At 38.6% G+C, this 21,153-nt stretch overlaps 1 protein-coding gene across 2 annotated transcripts in view; it reads right to left on the reverse strand.

Annotated features, from left to right (window-relative positions):
• b4galt2 (UDP-Gal:betaGlcNAc beta 1,4- galactosyltransferase, polypeptide 2) overlaps positions 1-21,153 on the reverse strand; it is a 210,820-nt gene that overhangs the window by 2,972 nt on the left and 186,695 nt on the right. The window contains exons 7-8 of one of the 2 annotated variants that reach the window (XM_040018749.1): positions 15,230-15,334; positions 855-3,836 (exon numbers count right to left, since the gene is read on the reverse strand). In XM_040018749.1, coding sequence (XP_039874683.1) covers positions 3,686-3,836; positions 15,230-15,334 — 256 coding nt within the window. In that variant the 3' untranslated portion in view covers positions 855-3,685. Of the gene's footprint in view, positions 1-854; positions 3,837-15,229; positions 15,335-21,153 lie in introns of those variants that run through there. The other variant, XM_040018758.1, reaches the window with a different exon arrangement.

Raw genomic sequence — 21,153 nt, forward strand, 5'->3', positions numbered from 1 at the left:
CTTCCCTTCCCCTTAGCACACATCACTTCTAAAGGCATCAGTTTGGCGTTTAGGCGTCAACAATAACAACACTGACAGTACAGACCAGGAAAAGAAAACAGAGGAAGAAGAAAAGCAAAGCATCAAAGTACAAAACAGTCAAAGACTTCAATGCGGTGATGGAAGAAATGACAGAAGTAAACATGAGACAAAAAGTTCCAGAACTTTAAATAAAAAAAGGATTAATTTAGCCCATCGTTTGTGAAATCTGAATGCGTGATAAAACCGTTTAGCATGTAGGCTTGACAGCTGATGTTGATAAAATCTGAAGCAGCAATAGGGACGTCAGTCATACTGCTCAAACTGTAACTTCTCATTACTGCCCTAAAATTAACAATTTCCGCCAGCCAAAGAGCAGCACCTTATAATTTCCTCCGTCCGGATATGATCGTCTCCTGCTAAACGATTGACAGGAGAGATAGCAAAGAGATAAAACGGCATATTAATATTATAGTATCAACGGACTATTAATGAATTGTGACACTTAAAAAAAAAAGACTACCAAGTTAGATTGTAGGCTTAAAAGAGACCTTGAGAATTATTTCACCTTGTCCTGCCCGTGGAGCCGCTTGTAAATCTTACAAGAGTCAGCTTTTGTATTCACGCTGCTTTTTTCTCATAAAACATAACTGACAGCTCATTTCTTCGACATCCCACCGAGCAAAAACCTGTTCAAAAGACGGCGGGATGACGGCGGGAGACAATTTTGCCAGATGTCTGAACGACATCAAGATTTGGTTAAAAAGTAAAGGATGAACAGCAGGATGACATCAATCCATTGATGAACAGATCGATGGATTGATGTCCCTTTTTTGTCGATTGTTGTTTTGTAGATTCAAACATGAAACCTTCTCGTTATGAGGCTGCGGCGCTCATCCTGCTCCTACTGTGCTGCTCTAGCATGCTGGAACAATGTGTTTAGCCTCTCCAGAGGTGTACACAAATACCATCACTATGCAACACACAATGAGAATAAAAACATCATTTACATGTGTATACACACTTGAAGTTCGGTCCATAATTTGTTGGACAAAGACATAATTTTTTACAATTATGTGCACAGTGCAGTGGGTTTTAATCAATAGGAGGCTGAAGCGCAGACTTTCAGCTTCAAATTCCAATTCAAAGGGTTTAACAAAAAGTTTGAATTAATGGTTTAGGAATTACATCAATTTTTTAAAAACTATTAACTAAACCAGCTTAATTTTAAAGATTTTTTTTAATACTTTCATGAAACTCCTTTACAGTCAATAACTGCTTGGAGTCGAGAACCCAAGGACATCACCAAATGCTGTGTTTCCTCCCTTGAGATGGCTCGGCTTTTACTACAACCACCTTCCACTGCTGCTTGTTTGTGGGGCTTTCTGTTTTTGTATTTAATAACTGAAAAGCTCTGTTGGGCTGAAATAAGGTCACTGACTTCGTCATTGAAGAATATCTAATTCCTTTGCCTCTAAAGGAAAAACTCTTGGGTTGCTTTCTCAGATTACTTTGGGTCATTATCCATTTGCACTTTGGTTGAATCTGAGCAGAGACCATAGTGTGTACACTTCACAATTCACTTGTGTAATTAGGGGTTTTAGACCTTGTTGTAAGACCTCTGTATTTCCATTCATGAAGGTGTCTCATGATTGTGGACTTTGACAATGATACCATTACCTCCTTGAGTTCATTCTTGATTTCAATAGACAAGAAGTTGTTTTTCTTAACATCCGTGTTATCATTCACTTTAGTTGTCTTCTTTGTCTTTCAGGCCTTTTGGTGTTGCTGCGCTGGTCAGTGCATCCATTGTTTTTAAGAATGAACCAGACTTTTGATTTGGAAAAGGTTTTTGCTGTGTCACTGATAGGTTTATCTTAGTTTTTCAACCTAATAATGGCCTCCCTCACTTGCACTTACATCTCTCTTGGCGTCATATTTGAAATTACTCTGAAGAGCTGTAATTTGAGATATTATGTCTGGTTCACTTGTTGTGAAAAAACAAGATAACAGACCTCACCTGGCCATGAAACTGCCTTTCAGCCAATTGTCCAAATAACTTTGAGCCTTTGAAAAATTGGGGACGGCATATAAAAGTGGCTGAATTTCCTAAATGGTTAATGCAAAACCTCTGCAATGCAATCAGATCTGGATTGGGTGATTTAAAATCCACTGTGGTGGTATACAAATGACAAAATCTGTGTCTTTGCCCAACAAATTTTGGACCTATCTGTACAGGTTGCCCAGTAATATTAGCCTATTTGGTAAATTTGATATAAAACGTTCACTTTTGGACCAAATTTAAAACTTTTAAGACATTCAAACAAAACAAATTTCACCCCCTGACTTTTCAACCAAATTTAGCGTTAACAGTGACATTAGCTAAAAGAAAACCAACACCAGTGGATGTCTGGAGCTTTGGGGAATACTGTATGTGCAGAAAATATGGTAAATTTCCAATATCTTTTAAAGGAGTATTAGCTCAATGTTGACTTTAAAGTGCATATTAGCAAAATAAACTGAAAAAAAAAGAAGTTTCCAGAAGTATAATCTCCTTATGTGCTGCAGGGGGTCAAAATCATAACTGAGCTGTCAGTATGTATCAGACCTGCTGTCTTCAGTTCCTCCATTTGATTTCAAATGCTCTCCAAAGATAGTTTCAGTACACTGCATACAGGAGAAACCCTTTCATCCTCTCAGTTTATTTACTGTTGTTGAAAAACTCTCAACAAGTCAGCTTCTGCTTCCAGAGTTTAACTTCATATATATGTATAAAAACAGAGAACAAAAAGAGAGTTCCCGGTCGTCTGTAGCGGCTGACAAACGTGTTTCATCAGCGTGTTCATGTGTCACCAGCACTCATTTGAGTCTTCTGCTGTAGATGCAGGCACAATACACATTCATTAATTGATAGCAGAGGGTTTGATTGAGTAATTAGATCCAAACAAGTCACTCCCTGACGAAAATGTCCAAAGCAAATTGTCTGTTAGCATCACAGGACAAGAGACGCTGATGTCTCTGATATGCAAGCCGTTAGACACAGTAACACAGTTCATCACTGCATGTCAGTACGTTGTGGTAATGTTACAGCTTGACTCCAGGGGCTGTTAATGCGCACAAAGTTAGTTCTTTCTTGCATTTTCAAAGTATGCATGAAAACAGTCTGTGTGTTTTCTCATGGAGACAGTTTTAAGACGTTACGAGAAATCCATCGTCAGCATTTAAGAAAGTGTTACGTGACACACCAGCAGTTCCTGTCAATGCTCGCTGTCAACATGCCATCAGTTGCCCTCCAGTTTGATAGGAAAACTTAAGTTTGACGCCACTGATAATCCACCTTTGGTCCACAAGTTATTCATTCTGCAGTCATTGATTGTTACAGGTGTGATAGCACCCACTGTCTGCTTCAAGAAGTTGTTGGTGGAAAGAGCCTGAGTCCTAAAAGAGAGAAATATCAAGCTGAATAGAGTGGAAACGAGGCAGAAAGAGACACTATGATGTGCTTGTGACAAGTTTTGCTCTCTTATTTTCAATTTCATATTCTTTCAGATGCCTGTGAGACACTCTGTTTTCTTTCCATCCTTTAAGTTCTCTTCTTTCACATCTTCCTCTCGCTAGGCCAGTTGCATCCTCCCCCACATCGTCCACTTTCTCTCTTTCATTTCTTCTAGCCCTTAATGGGCCGAGGTGGTGGCTTGCCGATCTCCACGGAGATGTTTGTGTACAGAGGATACTTCTTGACTTGAACCAGTCTGTAGGTCAGAGAGCTGATGCCGTCCTTCTTCATTGTGTTCTTGGTGTTCTGTATTTTGTTAAATCTAATGGAGTAAATGAAGAAAGGGCAGGGAGAGAGTGGGAAATGAAGGAGACAATCAAGAATATTAGATTCAGTTCAGTGTAAGTTAAAAACAAAACAAAAACAGGAGCACCAGACAAAAAGTACCAGGTACCAGGTTAGAGCCCAAGTTCGAATACAGTTACAGCAATGCTGCAATGTGGACGAGAAAATATAAATCAATCGTTTCTTCTCGTCATCTGTTTTTTTTATTCTACGAAAAGCAACCAGATGCCTGACACACTGCTAAGGAAAGAAAAAAATGAGGAAAACTAAAAAAAAAAAAAAAAAGGCCTAGCTGTAGGTTCCAGTGCAAGTTTTTAATAATAAAAAAGTCAAAAAGAAGAGCAGTGTATAACCTTTGTATATTTGCAAACCCTTAAAACTGCATCTGAAAGTTGTGCCAAGTTTGGCCATTTTTTCCATCCTCTAATCCAATTCCGGGTTGCGGCAGCACAGAGCACAGCTGCTTTATTTTGCGGGCGCACTTTTAATGGAATATGCAATGCACAAATATACACAAAAGATCATATTCTGTGCACAGGACACTGCAGAGATTAGAAATAACTTTAAGACAGGGGATAAACTAGTCCAGAAAGCATTCAAGGCAAATAAAAACAAAACAAAAACAGATATTAGAAAAGATTTCAACTTTCAAAAACATGCATGAACTCCATCTGCAATGTGCTGCTGTGCACATTTAACCAATATGATGAAAAGAGCCTGATGTCTACTGGCTAAAGTTTCCTAAAAGTTAAGAAAATAGAGTATCTGATTTTTTCCACAAGCTGATCGTGACCAACAGGTGGTGCTGTGGCCTAGCACAGGGACTCAGAGAACAGGATGATCTATAATATCTACCTGGGTTTGTCTGTCTTATGCCGGGATATCTTTTTCCATTGGCTGTGATTCAGCAGTTACATCAGAAAGCGCTCTGATTTTGGTATTAAAGAGGGGGAAAAAAATTCATACAGTGTGTCAGGCAGTTACACAGAGCGGCTGCTGAGCCTCAGTTCAGCATGTGATGCAACCTTTGGCATTAAAACAGATTCATAACACAAACACGCCTGTCACCCTTGTAGTAGCATGAGTTTTTGCAGGCATTCAGAATGGAAATGAGGCCACAGTGTCTACCAGCGTGTTTACGCTCTTGTCTTAAAATCTCTTTCTTTTTTTTCTTTTTCTTTTTTGAGGTCTCTGAGCAGAGAAAGAGCTGATGTGTGCAAACACCCAGAACTCCACACTCACTTTCAAAAGACAGCCGTGACTGACTGCAACAAAAGATGTCTTCTTAATGATATGCTTGGACATGCAACTGGAGATGACACTTCAGTCCGACATGGACCAGTGAGTCTACAGATCCTTGTCAGAGCTGACGAGCAAAGATCTCTCTTCTCTTCCTGCATTCTGTCTCTCTCAAATCAAATCAAAAATCTTTATTGGCATGAATGGAAGCTGGGGGAAAAAAACGTTGCCAAGCATCTTCCTGCTGCACAATATAGAATACAGTAACATATACATAGAATCACGTGTCCTCTGACTTCTACAAAAAGACGGCACTTTTACCTGGAAGGAGGGGGAATTCATTTAGGAGAAAGAGAAAGGAAGCAGAAGAGGAATGGGAGCGTGTTTAAGGTAAAACGGAGGTTGGATGACAGGGAAGAAAAATGAAGGACAGATAGGCGATGAGATAAACATATCTGGGTGTGACAGATGGATGGAGATATACTGATATTAAAAATAAAGCGAATGAAGGGGAGGGGGGAAGCTAAATCTTTGGATGACTCTATCATACGAAGAATATTAAACACAATCCCTGCCTACATTCACTATAAAGAATATCTAATACATGTAAACACACACATACAGGCACACCCTGTAGGTTACCTTATGTATCCTTTCAAAGCTCTAAGACTTACTTTCTAGAGTTAGAGGGCGAGACAAAGACATCCTCGTTACATATTCATTAGCCTGATTTCCAGACGTCCTGACTGGGCTAAGTAAAGCTCCTTTTTAATTCCACTGAGGGTCTCACAGGAAAACATTTCTGGTTAAGAATCTCAACAATAGATTGTCGTGCCAGCTAATCAGGGTTATTTTGCTCTAGTGTCACATTTTGAGTTGGCCCACTTAACCTTGTTTGAAAAAAAAAAAAATCTTAAAGGAAGAGTTTGAGTAACTCATTTGGTTCTTTCTTAAGAAAGCAAGGTTTTACAGGACTCTAATGCAGTACTGCGAAAAGTAAAAAGTATATCAATAACTTTTAAGAACCACATTTTGCAGGAATATCTTGAAGTAATTGTTTTCTGTATGACTTTTGGTCCATTCTTCTTTACAATGCTGCTTCAGTTCATTGAGGTTTGTAGGCTTCTTTAATTTGCTATACGCATAGCTCTCTTACAGTCCAGTGACAGCACTTTACTCAGGTCAAGGTCTAGACTTTGACTGGGTTATTGCAGCATCTTGATTGTATTCTGTTCATTTGTAGATTTGTTGCTGTCCTTGGGACCATTGTCCTGTTGATTTGACCCAATTTAGGACAAGCTTTAGCTCTCAGAAAGATAGCCTCACATTTAAATCTAGAATGCTTTAGTAGACAGGCATGGTCTGACTAGCCTTCCAAATAAGCCAAACATGTTCAGTCAATTTCTAATTGTACTGCCATGAACTGAGATGTATCTTTTAAAAAATTCCTTTGAGCAATGCAAGGTCTGACTTTTGGGTGAATTTACTGGGACATCCACTTCTGGGAAGATTGTGGCATTGTGTTAACACACATCTGAATGCTTCAGACCAGCAAGCTGCCAAAACATTTAAGCCAAAGGTTTTTCAATTAATCAGGTGCATTTAATTAGTAGCAGCTGCTTGCTACATACCCACTTAAGTCCTATGCAAGAAGTAAGGGTGTACTTAGCTTTTGACAGCACAGCAACAACTACAGATCGAGGTAAGGTTAAGTTTTTGGTTTTTTTCAGTACCCTTAGATCTGTGTCCAATCAGTCCACCATCAGAAAATTACTTAACCTTCATTTATTTATTGAGTCTATAGGAAAGAAACACTAAAGCTTTTTAAACTGCTGTATTTTATTATAAGTTCATTATAATATCCAAGTATATAATAATTATCTTTTAATCTAATCAAAATTAAGATAAGATATGTTAGATATAACAAATACAAACATAGCTTAGAAAGATATCTATCAAGTCACGTAACATAATAAACTACAACAGCTCACAGGACTGGCAAGCAGATTAGCTGCTAATGCTAACAGTCCAGCTAAAGATCAATGTTGCTGGTTTTTTTTTTTATGAAATTAAGTCATTCATATAGAAGAAATTAATTAGTGTGCATCGGATAAGTCAATAAGTGGATTTTCTTTATCTCTTTTAGATGTAGGCTAGCTGTTTCTAGCTAGCTATACTAAGCTAAGCTAATATTTACTACCCAGGTGTGAGAATTTATCAATCCTCTCATCATTAGTCTCTCAGTAATAAATTAGCAAATGAGAACTACCTCCCACTTCTTCTGTATTATGAATGAAACTGTAAATTTAAAGTGATGTTAGGTTACATTTTTATCTTTAAAGGTAATTATTAGTTATTGTTTATTATTGGTTACATACACATATCAACCCAAATACACACAAACACCCTCTGCAGCTGCACTGTCCCAGGATGATAACAAAGGGATGGCATATTGAATGAGCTTGCTGTGCATCTCATTCAATTGCAATGCTGTTTGCCCGATACAAATGGTGTATGTGTGTGTGCTCTAACTGATACTTGTAGCTTGTGATTAATGTTCCTCTTTCTTAAATCCATCGGCACAACATCTCATTGCTATGCCTAACCAGCATTTCAGACAAGCTGAGAGAATGGACTCCTGTGAATGTTCGAGTTAATGTGAATGCATGTGTGCAGAGGAGATAGTAAACATTCATCAGATAGTCAAGACAACGCTTCCCTTGGTAAAAGCTGGACATTACGCAGGTACTCCAGATAAACTCTCCCAAAAGGCTCAATCATTAATCTGAATCTAAACAGAGAAGAAACTCTGCACCTGAAGACAAAAAGCGGAAACAAAAGCTTCGTTTATCAGTGCAATTGGCAGGCTTCTGCAAGAACAACCTTAAAATGAAACTTTACACACACACACACACACACACACACGTGTGTGTTCTGCATATACATGCTGAATATATATACATAAGGGGCCAATGACCAAAAACTCCTTGATATACTTCAGAACATGGCAACGTAAATGGTTTAACGGTAGTCTATTTATGATATTCTATCAATTTTTGAATATTTCCCAGTATAGAATCCTATTGTGCCATTGACACCTTATTGGTTGCCACATTTTTGGGTATGTGATATCATTTGAAAGCTATCAACAAGTATCCCAAAATCATCTCTTGGACTAAAGAACTGACAAATTAAGAAATTTATGGTAAAAGGTAAAAGTTCATATGCTAACAAGCAAAGCAATCACGGTCCTTGACGGTCAGTCTGTGTGCCTGGAGGCTTTGGCAATTATTTTCCCAGCAACCAGCTGTCAACCTCCAGCAACCAAACACAATCAATCAGGGAATAATAATTTTTTTGGCCAAGTTGATGTTACATTGTTAATTGTCACATCTGCAAAACTTCAATTACAGATTTATTCCATGACAAAAATTAACAACAGTGTTGCTGTTAATGTTTTGTTAGATAATTCTGCAAAATCAAACAGATGCATTGACACTTTTTACTTAAGGCTTCAGTCATACAGGAATAGAGACGGGCTTCTCGCCTGGCAACCAGTGGTTGCTAGGGAAAAAAGTATTCCCTGACTGGTTGAGAGTGGCTGCTGGCAATTTCTGTTAAATCAATTACTGAAGCCACAGTTATGCAGGCCTACAGGCCACTCACTAAACCCCTGGTAACCATTGGTTGCTCATCCACAGCTCCGAGAATACATCATGTCAGGCATACAATAGGCTGGTCATGCCAGTCACATTACTTGGGTTATGGAAATCCATAAGAATTGAGTGGAATCATCATCAACTTGAATCATCAATTGAATATACAAGCAAATCATTATGTATAGGTGATTCATGTACAAATACATGATTGATTTTAAGTTTACCATCTTGAGTTGCATTTGGTGGTGTGATAGGTGGCAGTGTTGGTTAATTGGTAGTTTGGTCCAGACTGAAATATGTTCAGAGATTAGCTGCAAATGCATTCTTGCCCTCTTATGAATGCCACTTTGGGTTTAGCAATAATCATCGGGTGCATGCTAAAGTAAGATGATGAAGTAAATGATAAATCTGCTAAACAACAGCAAATGTGCATTTTTATTGTGAACATGTTAGCTTGCTGTGTTTTCTTTGGTGTGTCTCAGATAACAGGGTTCACTCTGGTAACCAAACAACTATTTCCTTGTTTCTGCCTTTTTTCATGCTCTCTTCAGAAAACATTCGATGTTCTGGCATATTGAATTGACTTAAGAATTTCCTGCAGAGAGAAAAAAGACCCTTTAAAGTAAATTAAAATAAATGCAAAACTGTACAGCAGAGAAAGGACAGAGAAAAACACTCTCCCCTTCACCCACACTGCCTGAACACTGCCATGAGGTGGCGGTTTTTCCTTTCACAGCCTCCTGATTATTCTAAGCTGCCATGCTTTATTTAAGCCCAAACCCTGCTTCTTTTCAAACAGATCCTTTAAGTCAAAATTTCCGGAACATTATAATGAGTGTCCAGAAGGGCTGTAAAAATGAAGTTTTTGCCCACTAATAGGCAGCTATTTTCTGCCCCTCGCCACAGTTATGAATAATGCATCGACCTCAAATAAATAGCGTCCCTGTTGGTGTCACCTCTTATTGAGGAAGTGTGGTCTATGGTCTATAGAGTCCAGAATGACCATCAAGACGAGGAGGAAAACGACAAAAAGGCATCAATCAGACACACACACGAGTGTGTGCACACACACAAACACTCTCTCCCTCTCTCTTTCAGTCCACTGGCTGATTTATTGATTTTGATGAAGGCAACTAGACCACTTTGACCTAGCTGGCTCCTATTTCTAACGGTGTCATTTCAGCAGGCAATTACAGAGGGATCGTTGAATCTTTCTCTCTGAGTCAAACACACACACTTTCACATATACACACATACACAAAACAATGATAGATGACACATTAAACAGGCCTGGTTATTTTAGACATCTTTGCATTCAAGTTCCTGCCACCTTTTTCCAGGACAGATTGTTAAGTTTGAAGTTAAACTACATCTAGATGGACGTCTGACATCTCTACTTCTGTACTCGTGAAGCATGAAAAAAAAAATCTTTCCATTTTGTTTCAGGTGATTTTATTTTTTTATATTTATTTATTTATTACCTTGCAGGTTGTAATAGGAGACTGGCATGAAGAAAGGAAGAGATTTAATAAAACAAAAAACTAAGAAAAGACCAAAATCATGTTACATATTTAAGGTTAAGAGGAGACAAAAAGGTTCTCTTTAAGGTATCCAATTCATATTTGTAGTATAATATAATATAATATATTTATGGTATTTGTGATCAACAAGAACAGCTTTGTATGGATTTGCAGTGACCGTTCCCTCTCAGGGTACAAGTGAAGTCAAATCCTACCTCCCCATCGCATGACAGATGCCTCAGATCTCCTTACTGCAGGAGACAAGAGTTCAGCTTTTCCATGTTGAAAGGGGCCTATTATGCTTTTCTTATCTTCAGTCATATACTGCTACAATGGTGTATGCTCATAACAACATGGTACCATCAATAGGAGTACACTGGTCACATTATTTAAACCTTTCTCCAAGTCCAGATAAACGGGGAGGGCTGCATCAGGAAGGGCGTAAAATCTTGGCCAAATGAAGCATGTCTCATTCTTTATGTGTCATTTTCATACAGGATCGGTCCGAGTCTGGGTTAACAACGACCCTCTTTGTGGCCAACAGTGTGCTGGTGGACATTGTGCTACTGTTAGCCTAAAACAATAAAAGAAGAAAGCGGGGAAGACATGTTAAGAGACAGCGAGAGAGAAGAAAAGGCAGGAGGTTCAGAGGTGAAAGCAGTGACTGCAGAAAGATATCGTCAAGAGTAAAAGGGATCTTTTACAAAATGGTAGTGAAACCTGCTATGATGTATGGTTTGGAGACAGCGGCACTAAGAAAAAGACAGGAAGTAGACCTGGAGGTGGCACATGAAGATTTTCACTGAAACTAAACAGGATGGACAAGATTAGAAGTGAGTACCTCAGAGAGACAGCTCAGCTTGAGCAGTTTGGGGACAAAGTTCGACAGGCAAGGGCGAGATGGTTTGGACATGTGCAGAGGAGAGATAGTGGATATACTGGACAAAGGATATTGAAGGTGGAGCTGCTAGGTAGGAAGAAAGAAAGGCGACCACAGTGAAGGCAGTAGTGAAGGAGGACATGCAGAGGGTCTGTGTGACAGAGGAGGATCCTAGGGTTAGCTAAGATGGAGGCAGATAATCCGCTGTCATGACCCCGAAAGGAAGCAGCAAAAAGAAGAAAGTGAAGAATAAGCGGGGAGTTGGCCAGCCTGGGGGTTTCTCAACCCAGTGACAAAGGGGTTTTGTGTTTTTTTTATTTTTTAACTCTTGTCTCAGAGCAGAAATCCATAATGAGGTCACCTGCCTCACATAGCATTGGCTGTGGAAAAATTAGCCCGCCCATGTGTTTTTCAAAGTTTTGTCCGTGTTGAGCAGCCAATCAGAAGAAAGCTGAAACTCTCCTTTTAAGGTCATCCTTGACCTTAAAAGGAGAGGAGCTGAAACGGCATCTTTCAGGTCTGAACTAAGCGGATGCACCAAGCTCCAGTTTATGATAAAGAAGGATTATTTTGAACTGTGACTCATACAAAGCTGCTCTAGGACAGTCCGAGAATAAAAATATGAAGATGGAAACCAACAAAACATATTTCCTTTAATTTGTCACATACGAGTAAGTATTAAAGGTGTGCAATAGCTGTGACTTGATTTGTTTTTTAGTTAATGAGTTACCAACAAGATAAAAATAAAAACTAAATACAACACTTCAGCTTTTGCAGCTCAGGCTCGTGGTGGGGCTCGAGGCTATTCGAGCAGTTGTAGGGTAAGAGACAAGGTAGATCCCTACAAACCAGACAGGACCCAAGTCTGTCGTAGGGCTAAGAGACAGACAACCAGTTACCCTCACATCCACACTTACAGCTAATTTTAGAATCCAACCAAAATAACAAGCATGTCTTTTGACTGAAGGAGAAAGCTGTAGTACCCAGAGAATGCATGCTTTGAAAGTTTATCTAAAGTTTATTTTAAAAGAAGAAAAAAAGTGAAAGTTTTCACATTCAGTTTTTGATTACAAAATAATTTTCGAAGATACCTTTGTGAAACTTTCTTTTAGTTTAGACTGACCTTGGCGTATTGTCCAAACTTTTTATGAAGCACCTTTTCAGAGCTCTGTGACTGTTTTTGATGTGTTTTGCTGTTTGTAATTTTTTCACAAGCTGTATAAAAGCCTCTCTTGTAAAAAGAGCTATTGATCCCATTCAGGCTAGCTCATTAAACAAAAACTTTAACAATGTATCAGACGCAGCGCTCACAGGCTATCTTCACAATTCAAATCAAGCTGGTCAGAATTTGTCTGGCTCCAGCAAACACAGTCAATACTCTTTCACTCATGGCTCTTGTTGCCAGCAGTTTTTAATCTTCTTATAAACCAATTTAGGAGCTACAACTAAACCAGACCTCACTCCACCATGAGGCAGCAGAGTTTGTCAGAATGGTGAAACATAATAATGTCACATGAGATCAAACTAAAATGTTACTGGAGGAGACAACAGATTTCACTATGTCTCCATTCAGCCGGAGCCACAGCAGCTATTGATTTTTTTGTGTTGAGAGGCATCGTTGCCCAGTCTATTCAGGCATGAAAACGGGGGCTCTTAGAGGAGAATAAACAGTGATAATCCACATTTAAGCAGCTTAATGTGAGGTGCTATACTCCTGGTGATTAATGTGTCTAGAAGGGCTCATCTCTGCATATTGGGTCCCATTCATCAAACCATAAAATAACACACTTATAGGGGAAGGTTTCTACGCATTTGTCTGAAAAGCAATTTAAATGGGTGTAGCCAAAAGAGCAACATTTAAGCCCCTGGGCCGTATCTCTGAAAAGCAATTTTTGGTTTAGGGAAAGTGTTTTGTTCTTGGCATTTAAGAATCACACAATCTTTAGTGACCACCAAGGTTGAGCTGTGGCCTTCAGAGGTTTGTTTTATTTATATTTTGTTCAGGCCTAAAAGTATCAGATGACTGAAGTTTCCATCTAGGATTCTCTACACTTACATGAGCCACAACGCTCATATTACTATTTGCCTATTATTAGATTACTTTCAATCAATAAGGGTTCAACAAGAATTTATAATCACACCTTTGAGCCACACGGATTTTATTTAGTTAACATGCCGCCTTGTCTTCTTGCATGACATCGGGCTATTGCTTAAATATTTTAATATCCTACTATGAGTAAAACGTTTCACTCATGTTGTTTACACCTGCACCTCAGACTGAGAGATAGCATTGCATAGTGGATCAAAATCTGATGGCACTTCTTCACGTTCATGATTTCCATCCAGCACCACTGACTGAAATGCAGCCCCAAGTCGTGACCTTCACTGTGTTTTACAGAATGCTCTCGACACTCACTGTTGTACCTCTCTCCTGACCTCCTCCGTGCATATTGATGACAATATGAACCAAAAATGTCAAATTTGGATTCATCATGCCATAAAACCCATCACTTATTTTCAGTCCAATTCTTGTGTAATTTGCCATTCCTCAGACTTTTTTTCACCGGTTTCCTTTCCTTAAGAACAGCTTCTTGACAGACACCCTTCCACTGAGACCATCTCTAATGAGGCTTCAGTAAACAGTAGATGGATCATCTGAAGGGCCAGATACTTCTCTTAGGTCCCGTGTCAGGATTTTTCTTCCTGTTTCTTAAGGATGTGACTTTTACATACTGTCCCTCTGTTGTAGATCTTTCTTTTAGGATTCTGTTTCTTTTGTCTTCCACTGGTCCCGTTTCCTCAAAATTTTGAAAGACATACTAAACACCATACCAAAGGTTATGCAGACTGAGTGTAGTGTGGGGGACCTAAATGCATGCTCAGAACACAGGCAGGAATGACAAATAACTCTTTGGGAGTCAACTTGGTGCAAAAATAGTATTTCATACTTGTCAAACTGATGTGCTTGGCATTTTTGTATATTCAACTAAAGAAAATGGGAATAAATGTGTTTTTGTGACAGGGTGCTCGTTACAAAGTGCCTAATGATACAAATAAATTTGCTTAAGTGTGTAATATGTGTAGAACGAACACTGGTTCATCCTTGAGTTAGGTGCCTTTTTGTGTTTGAATGATTCATAGGTCAGCAATAAGTGGCTTAAAAAAAATCTGAAAATCACCTTGTACACAGACTGGAGTGAAAAGGAGTGAAAAAGCAGCCAAAGAAAAACTGAAAGAGCTTCAGAAAGCCTGGAGAACTGAAAAAACCCTCCTCTGGCTTCTTGGCAAATATTAAACTGAGAGGACTTTTGCACAGTACTGCATATACAGTACAGTGATAGTACTGTGTACATTTCCCTGGATCACAGTTTTCACAGGGGTTAAGAGTGATATGAAATCACTGGAGTATAGAAAAATCAAACATGTTTTTTTTATGTCTAAATGTTGGCACTAAATGATCAGCCTCATTTGAGACATTTTGCATTCTCTGACTTTCCTCAGCGAGTTAAAAATAATTGCTCCAAACTGCATCACTCAGGCTGTAAAGATGCCACTAGTGAAGTAATATATAAAGTTAAGTCTTTTCTAAAACACTTTCACACTTCTAAGGTAACAATTTTCCTTTTGCCCACCGTTTCTTATGACAAGCTGCAGTACTTGTCAGTTGTAGGGAACTCCCAAGTGTGAATGTGCACGGTGTAAGAAACTGCTAAAAATAAAGGTCAAGTCCTCATTTAAACACCTCTGATTAAAGGTTAAAGTATCCTTAACATTTAAGTTTTGCAAAACTGGACAGAGTGACAGTGGATAATCTGGACGACAGCAGTGAACAGGAGACCCACTGCTGCCCATAACACTGCCTCACATTTCAGAGCAGTAAATTGCACTGCAGGAAACATTAATTATAAAGCCACGCCACTGATGACTTCTGCAGTGCCACGCGATCATAATTCTTTCAAACTGAAATGAAAAATTCAGAAAGAAACGTCTGAACCGAGTAGCTGTGAAACAAAAGCGGCGCGATCGATCCGAATATAAAGCCGAAGAACGACTTCAGACAATGATGCAGTACCTCTGTGGGTTGGGCTCGTTGTGTTTGTCTCTCTCGTGCTTAATCATTCTGTAGCGGCCGATGCGAACGTCTGGCCTAGACACCTTCATCCCATTCAGAGTGATCCTGCAACACATGCAGATAGAACAGAATCTATTAGAGAAAAGGAAACAAACTGAGCCAAAGAGGAGATGAGAGAGAAAACATGCTGATTATTGAGGAAAACACTGTAACAAACAGAGCTGGAAGACAAGGAGAGGGAGAACACATTAATGAAGAAATATAGCGAGGCTGCAACTTTTTATGTCATCTAACAGCTATTTTATTAAATCAACAGCAAAGAGAATCAATTTATGGAAATCGCAAGTTCCCATAGCCGAAGCCTGAGATGACAGCACTCCTGCTGTGAGAAGAAATTATTTAGTCTACAAAAAGTGGGAAAAAAATCCTTTAAAATACCTGTTTCAAATATCTAATCCCTGAAATAATGTTTTAAATGCCCGAACCTGATGAATAGTAAACAAAAATAATAAAAATGTTTGTCACACACAACAGAAAAGCTGGAAATCCACACATTTAGTAAGTTGTATGAAAATAATCAATAATAAAATGTGATATGTTCAACTTGTGTTTATATTAATAGAGAGTCAACAAAAGCAGGAATTCCTCATATAATAGAAGCGAGAGCGAGCAAATGTTTTGCTTCAAAACAAATCAATAAATGCGGCTGCTTAATTTTGCCTTTTTAGTACAAAATCCCCCCCGTGGTGTTCCCACTGACTTAGTCTCATGTGTGTTTGTCGTCAAACAGCTGAAGCTTCTCATTACTGCAGCTTTAGCTGAACTTTGGAGAATCGTGGATTTTGGCTATCCATCTGTCACACCAAACGCTCAGCAGCACTGAGAGAAAGGCCCTTATTTCCCATGATCTGTCGTGTAGCTGCGTCAGTTACTGCACAACGCACTTTTTAGATTTTCTGCCAGCTTTTGCAACCAAATAATTAACTTTCGAACCCCAATATGTGCATTTCTGTGATGCACATGTTATATAGAAAACTGTGAAAAGGTTAATTTTGTTCCTCGGAAGTGATAGTTATGCAATGCTACTCTGTGAGTCTACTGAGAATTGGATAAACCTTGCAGAGACCAAGAAAAAAGAAAGGAGAATATGAGAACAGAAATTTAATGTTGTGTTCGTTTATAATCTGCTATGGTCTTCATTAGGTATCCCTGGGTCCATTCAAGGCCAGGAAGGGCAAAAAAAATCATTACAGCAACTGACAACTCTATTAACGGACTGTACAGCTAATCAATATTTGTGCTAAAATATTGCTGTAAGACACATTAAATCTATACATATCTCACAATAACTGACTATTCTTGCTAGCAGGAAAGAATTTGTGGTGGTGTATCGGCTATTTTGACTTCTGCCCTTCACATCGAACTCTTAGTCCCATCCTTAAAGGGTCATAACTCACCTAGACAGGACATTGCAAAGCAAAGGAAGCTTAAAAACTAACACAGCAATGATACTTGTATACCACAAACATAAACGATCCAACCAATCAATCTCCACTCTCGAACTCTGGGGACATCAGCTGGGAATAAGGGGAGCATTAGCAGTGTGTTTCCCTGTAAAGTTTGGGATCAGAACTTTTAGAAACAGTGGTAACATTGTATTACTAGGATTCAAATCGGCACAGAGATTTATATCTAATGCAACAGCAAATGGGGTGTAGACAACACAAACAACATCTCTGCTCCACATAAAGCCCAGTTTAAAACCAGAGGCTTCCAGAGACATTGATATTCATACCTGAGACGGCATAACGGATACTGAATGAGCGATTCTTATTTATTGTAACGCTCTGATTCGTGCAGTCTCTTTGTCTTAAAAATCATCCATGCCTGATATTGCTCCGCAGCAACTTCACGTGTATTCTAGACTTTCAATGCAGAGCTTTCCCTTTTTCTTCTCCTCTCCTTGTTACATCCTCGTTTATCTTATTCATACCTTTCTCTTTTTGAATCTGCTCATTACTCTCACCTTCAGTTTTGTTCTCTTTACCTGAGTTTTTAAAAGCTGATTCCAAATGTTTGCACAGTCTGCTGAAGGTTAAAGTTGGTGCTTTGTGTCAAAGAATCATATCTAATTGGCATGGTGAAAAAACACATTTTATAATAAAAATATCTTTGGTTAAGAAGTGGTGAATTTATTCAACCCCACACAAATGACATGAAAATTCAATTTATTCACTTTAGTGACTTAATAAAATGTGAAAACATTCAACCTCATGTTGAGAAAATATGTAGATATACCTTTTCTTTCTAAATTGTATTCATTTGGTGTATGGAGCTAGATATTAGGCTTAACTTTAAACAAAAAAAGAGACCAATTAACCAATTAAAAAGCTCTATAGTATAAATATTCCCCAACTGGTAAGCAAGTTATTACTTTGGTTGCTAACAGACTCCCATGGTTCCTTGTATATGACATGAGTGATAATGACCTATCTGCCAGTACTCGCGAACTACTAGTTATGCGTTAGGAAAACTGTAATACAAACCAGAAACAGAACAAATATTCTCCTTCTAAGCACAGTTTTGAAGAGTATCAGAGTATTTGCATATAATAATAATAATGGATTGGATTTATATAGCACTTTTCAAGGCACCCAAAGCGCTTTACAATGCCACTATTCATTCACTCTCACATTCACACACTGGTGGAGGCAGCTACATATATAAGTGGACGTGTTCACTGCAAACTATGAGCCTGATTTACTTTATCCTACACTGCCACTATTTCAAAACGTAGGACAAGTTTATCTAATTTGGTTAGCGGTTATGTGAAGGCAAAACTGATAGATATTATGATATATATCCACAAATAAATAATATTCAATAAAAAGACCAAATTTAAAACCTAGCTAACTGCTTTATAACCATAGCTGCAGCCTAGTAGCGATAACATTTAGCGCCACTAGACATTGCTATATAAATATACCTTTATTTGTGTAGCACTGTTTAAGTTTTTTCATCAAATTTTTGAAAGTGTATATTTTTTTAAACTCTTCTGCTCCAATCGTTAAGCTTTTCCAACTGTTAAGCTAGGGCTAAGCTAACTGCCTCCTCTTCTCATGTAGCCCTCAGTAAAAATACAAATTAAAAAGCTACATTTCTCAAATGTGTGTCTTCAGTTAAATTGGTATTACAGAGGGAAGTGGGTTTTTTTGTGGACTGGATAGAGTCACAGCAGTCAGCACTCTTTGCACTGATGCTAAACTCAGTTTTACTGATTTATCAGTTTAACTCAATCTCTGCCTCTTTTCATATCCACTCCTTTCCCTCCCTGACCATCTCTAAAGGTATTTCCACACATTAACTTTGGAAAATGTGTAAAGAATCAGGTCAGGGAATTGCTCTTCCTCAAATGCAGCTAACAACAGTATACAGTTAGCACTAACAGCCTTCTCTCTTCCCGAAATACTTTGTTTGGTTTAGAGGAGGGTGCTGCTTGAGTGTGTACGGAGCAGAAGACAGGATGACCACTCAATAGCTGCGAATACCCCGGACTATTACCAGTGCTATACTAATATTGGAAGTGAGGGTAAAGATCGTTAATGTCCAGTCTGATTGCACAGTACATTTGCTTTCTCATTTGCACCTCCGTTGGGTAATGTGTATAAAAGTACAGGGCTGAAGTGAATGTGTAAAAATGGCTTTCACCTACCTACTCAAGCTCCTTGTTTTCTTTTCACCTTGCCACTCCCCTCTGTGCATTTTCTTCTTCACAGTATGCTTATTTTCACCTTTTTTCTCCTCCCCACCCTTCCTCATCTCCCCCTCTTGTCTGTACTTTCTCTGTGTTCATCTCCTTCTCTTCACGTTCCCTTTTCTTTCTCACCTCTCATCTTCTCTACAGACTAGCAAAATGTAAATAACCCAGAATGCAGCACCATGCCATCAAAAGCACATCAGCCTGTAAGAGAAACCCAAACTCCATCAAAACAACCCCATAAATAAATTCATTGAAAAACTAAATAAGAGATCTTAGCCTCTTTTTCTTTATTTTTCTCTCAAATCTCGGGGACTTTGCTGATTTAGCAGCCACGCATAGATAACTGCTTTGTCAGTGTGTGTGCACATGTGAGCATGAATGCATTTGCATAATTTTGAGAGTTGTTATGGTGCAAATAATGTGTGGGTTTGAAAGTGAGCAAAGCAGTCCTTCTCTGAGCTTAGTTTTATATTATGCATAGTTCTGCATCTTTAAAATAATCTTTTTTTTTTTTTTGCCTGTTACCCTGCAGAGAGTGTAGCTAAGGCTCGCCCGGGGTGAATCCTTTCTCCTTCATCTGAATCAGTACAAATCTCAGCATCTTATTTTTATATTCAGAGATTCACGTCACGAAAGAATTTTAGAGTAAATCAACAATTTGTTTCACCCTTTGCCATACAGACAGCTTCATAGCTGGCTGTTTTTCAGACTGGTAATGGCACTTTCAGAAGAGTCTCCCAGAACTTCCGTAAGTGAAAATATAGATGACACAGCATAAAAACTGTTGCAGGTAGAGGCCTGCTATAGAAAAAGGACAAAATAACAGCTCTATTTACTAAGAAAGCTCAATAGTTCTCAAGGCTAAATTATTAAATGCTGCATTATTCAGATTGATGCTTTAATGTGAATCAAAAATTATTTTGTACTATTTTCTAGCCTTTAGTGTCTCATAGAATATTCAACAGTTTTACCTCGTGGGTCTTGACCTGTCATTAAAATTAATCCTCTGAGAAATTTCGAAGGGATTTAAGATAAATGCAGTGACAATATGCCTCTCTGGTGTAAAGTGGAATAAATGTGACCTTAATTAAATTTAAACTGTACTTTTTAATATAGTACTTGTGAAAAAAAACTGGAATACTACGCATGGATTACAGGCCTGTGGCACTGACTTCCCACGCCATACACAGCCTGGAAAGACTCATCCTTGACCAGCTACAACTTCTTTTTAAGGCCACATCAGGATCCCCTTCAGTTTACCAGGCCTGCCTTGGAGATGAGGATGCCATCGTCTACCTCTTTTGATGCATTGTCATGACCATTGATCAAGAACTACTGATCAATGGAGTAGCATTCACAGAGTTGGAGAATGGCTGCAATCACAGCATTGTAAGATGGGGAAAGATTGTGTCCGATCACTGCAGGCCAGTGGCCACTCTTTCAATGATGAGGATGTACACATTCTGGAGAGGGAGGAACGCTGGTTTGAGAGGGCAGTCAAGGAGGCCATTTATGTGAAAAGGGAAAGACCGTGTCTGAATCAAGGATGGGGCCTAAGGGTACATATTAGGCCCCCCGCTGGATAGGCAAATTTTGTCCAAGATAAGGACGATGCTGGACAATACTTCCCACCCACTGCATGATCAGAATCAGAATACTTTATTAATCCCGAAGGAAATTAGGGAAATGATGTTCAGTGAGAGACTGAGGTTACCCAAATGCACCACTGAACGACACAGGAAGTCATTCCACAGTGCAATAGTTACACCCTTTTGCACATCATCTACAGTGAAAATAACAAATAACAAAGTTTTACAGTTCAGAGTAAAATGTCAATCATATAGGTCTCTGTAATATACTGGATATTTGTAATTGAGCTATTTCTTATAGTTTGTAAATTTGTAATGTATTGTATTATTAAATTTAGTTCAGTCCTTTACTGTTATTATTGTCTTGGAGCAACTGTAATTACATAATTAAGCAATCCTTAAATATAAAAAGGTCCCATGTGAAAGTTTTAAGAAGTGTGAAGGCATAATCAGACATTTTTAAATCTGCACTCTCCTTTATCTAAATGGCTGTTTAAATGAATACAATTTAAAAAAGCTAAAAAGAAAAAAAAAAAAGAAGAAGAAGAAGAAGAAGAAGAAGAAGAAGACAGCTT

The sequence above is a fragment of the Simochromis diagramma genome, unplaced genomic scaffold (genome assembly GCF_900408965.1).
Source record: "Simochromis diagramma unplaced genomic scaffold, fSimDia1.1 OVJJ01000205.1, whole genome shotgun sequence".
In the NCBI taxonomy this organism is placed as follows: domain Eukaryota; kingdom Metazoa; phylum Chordata; class Actinopteri; order Cichliformes; family Cichlidae; genus Simochromis; species Simochromis diagramma.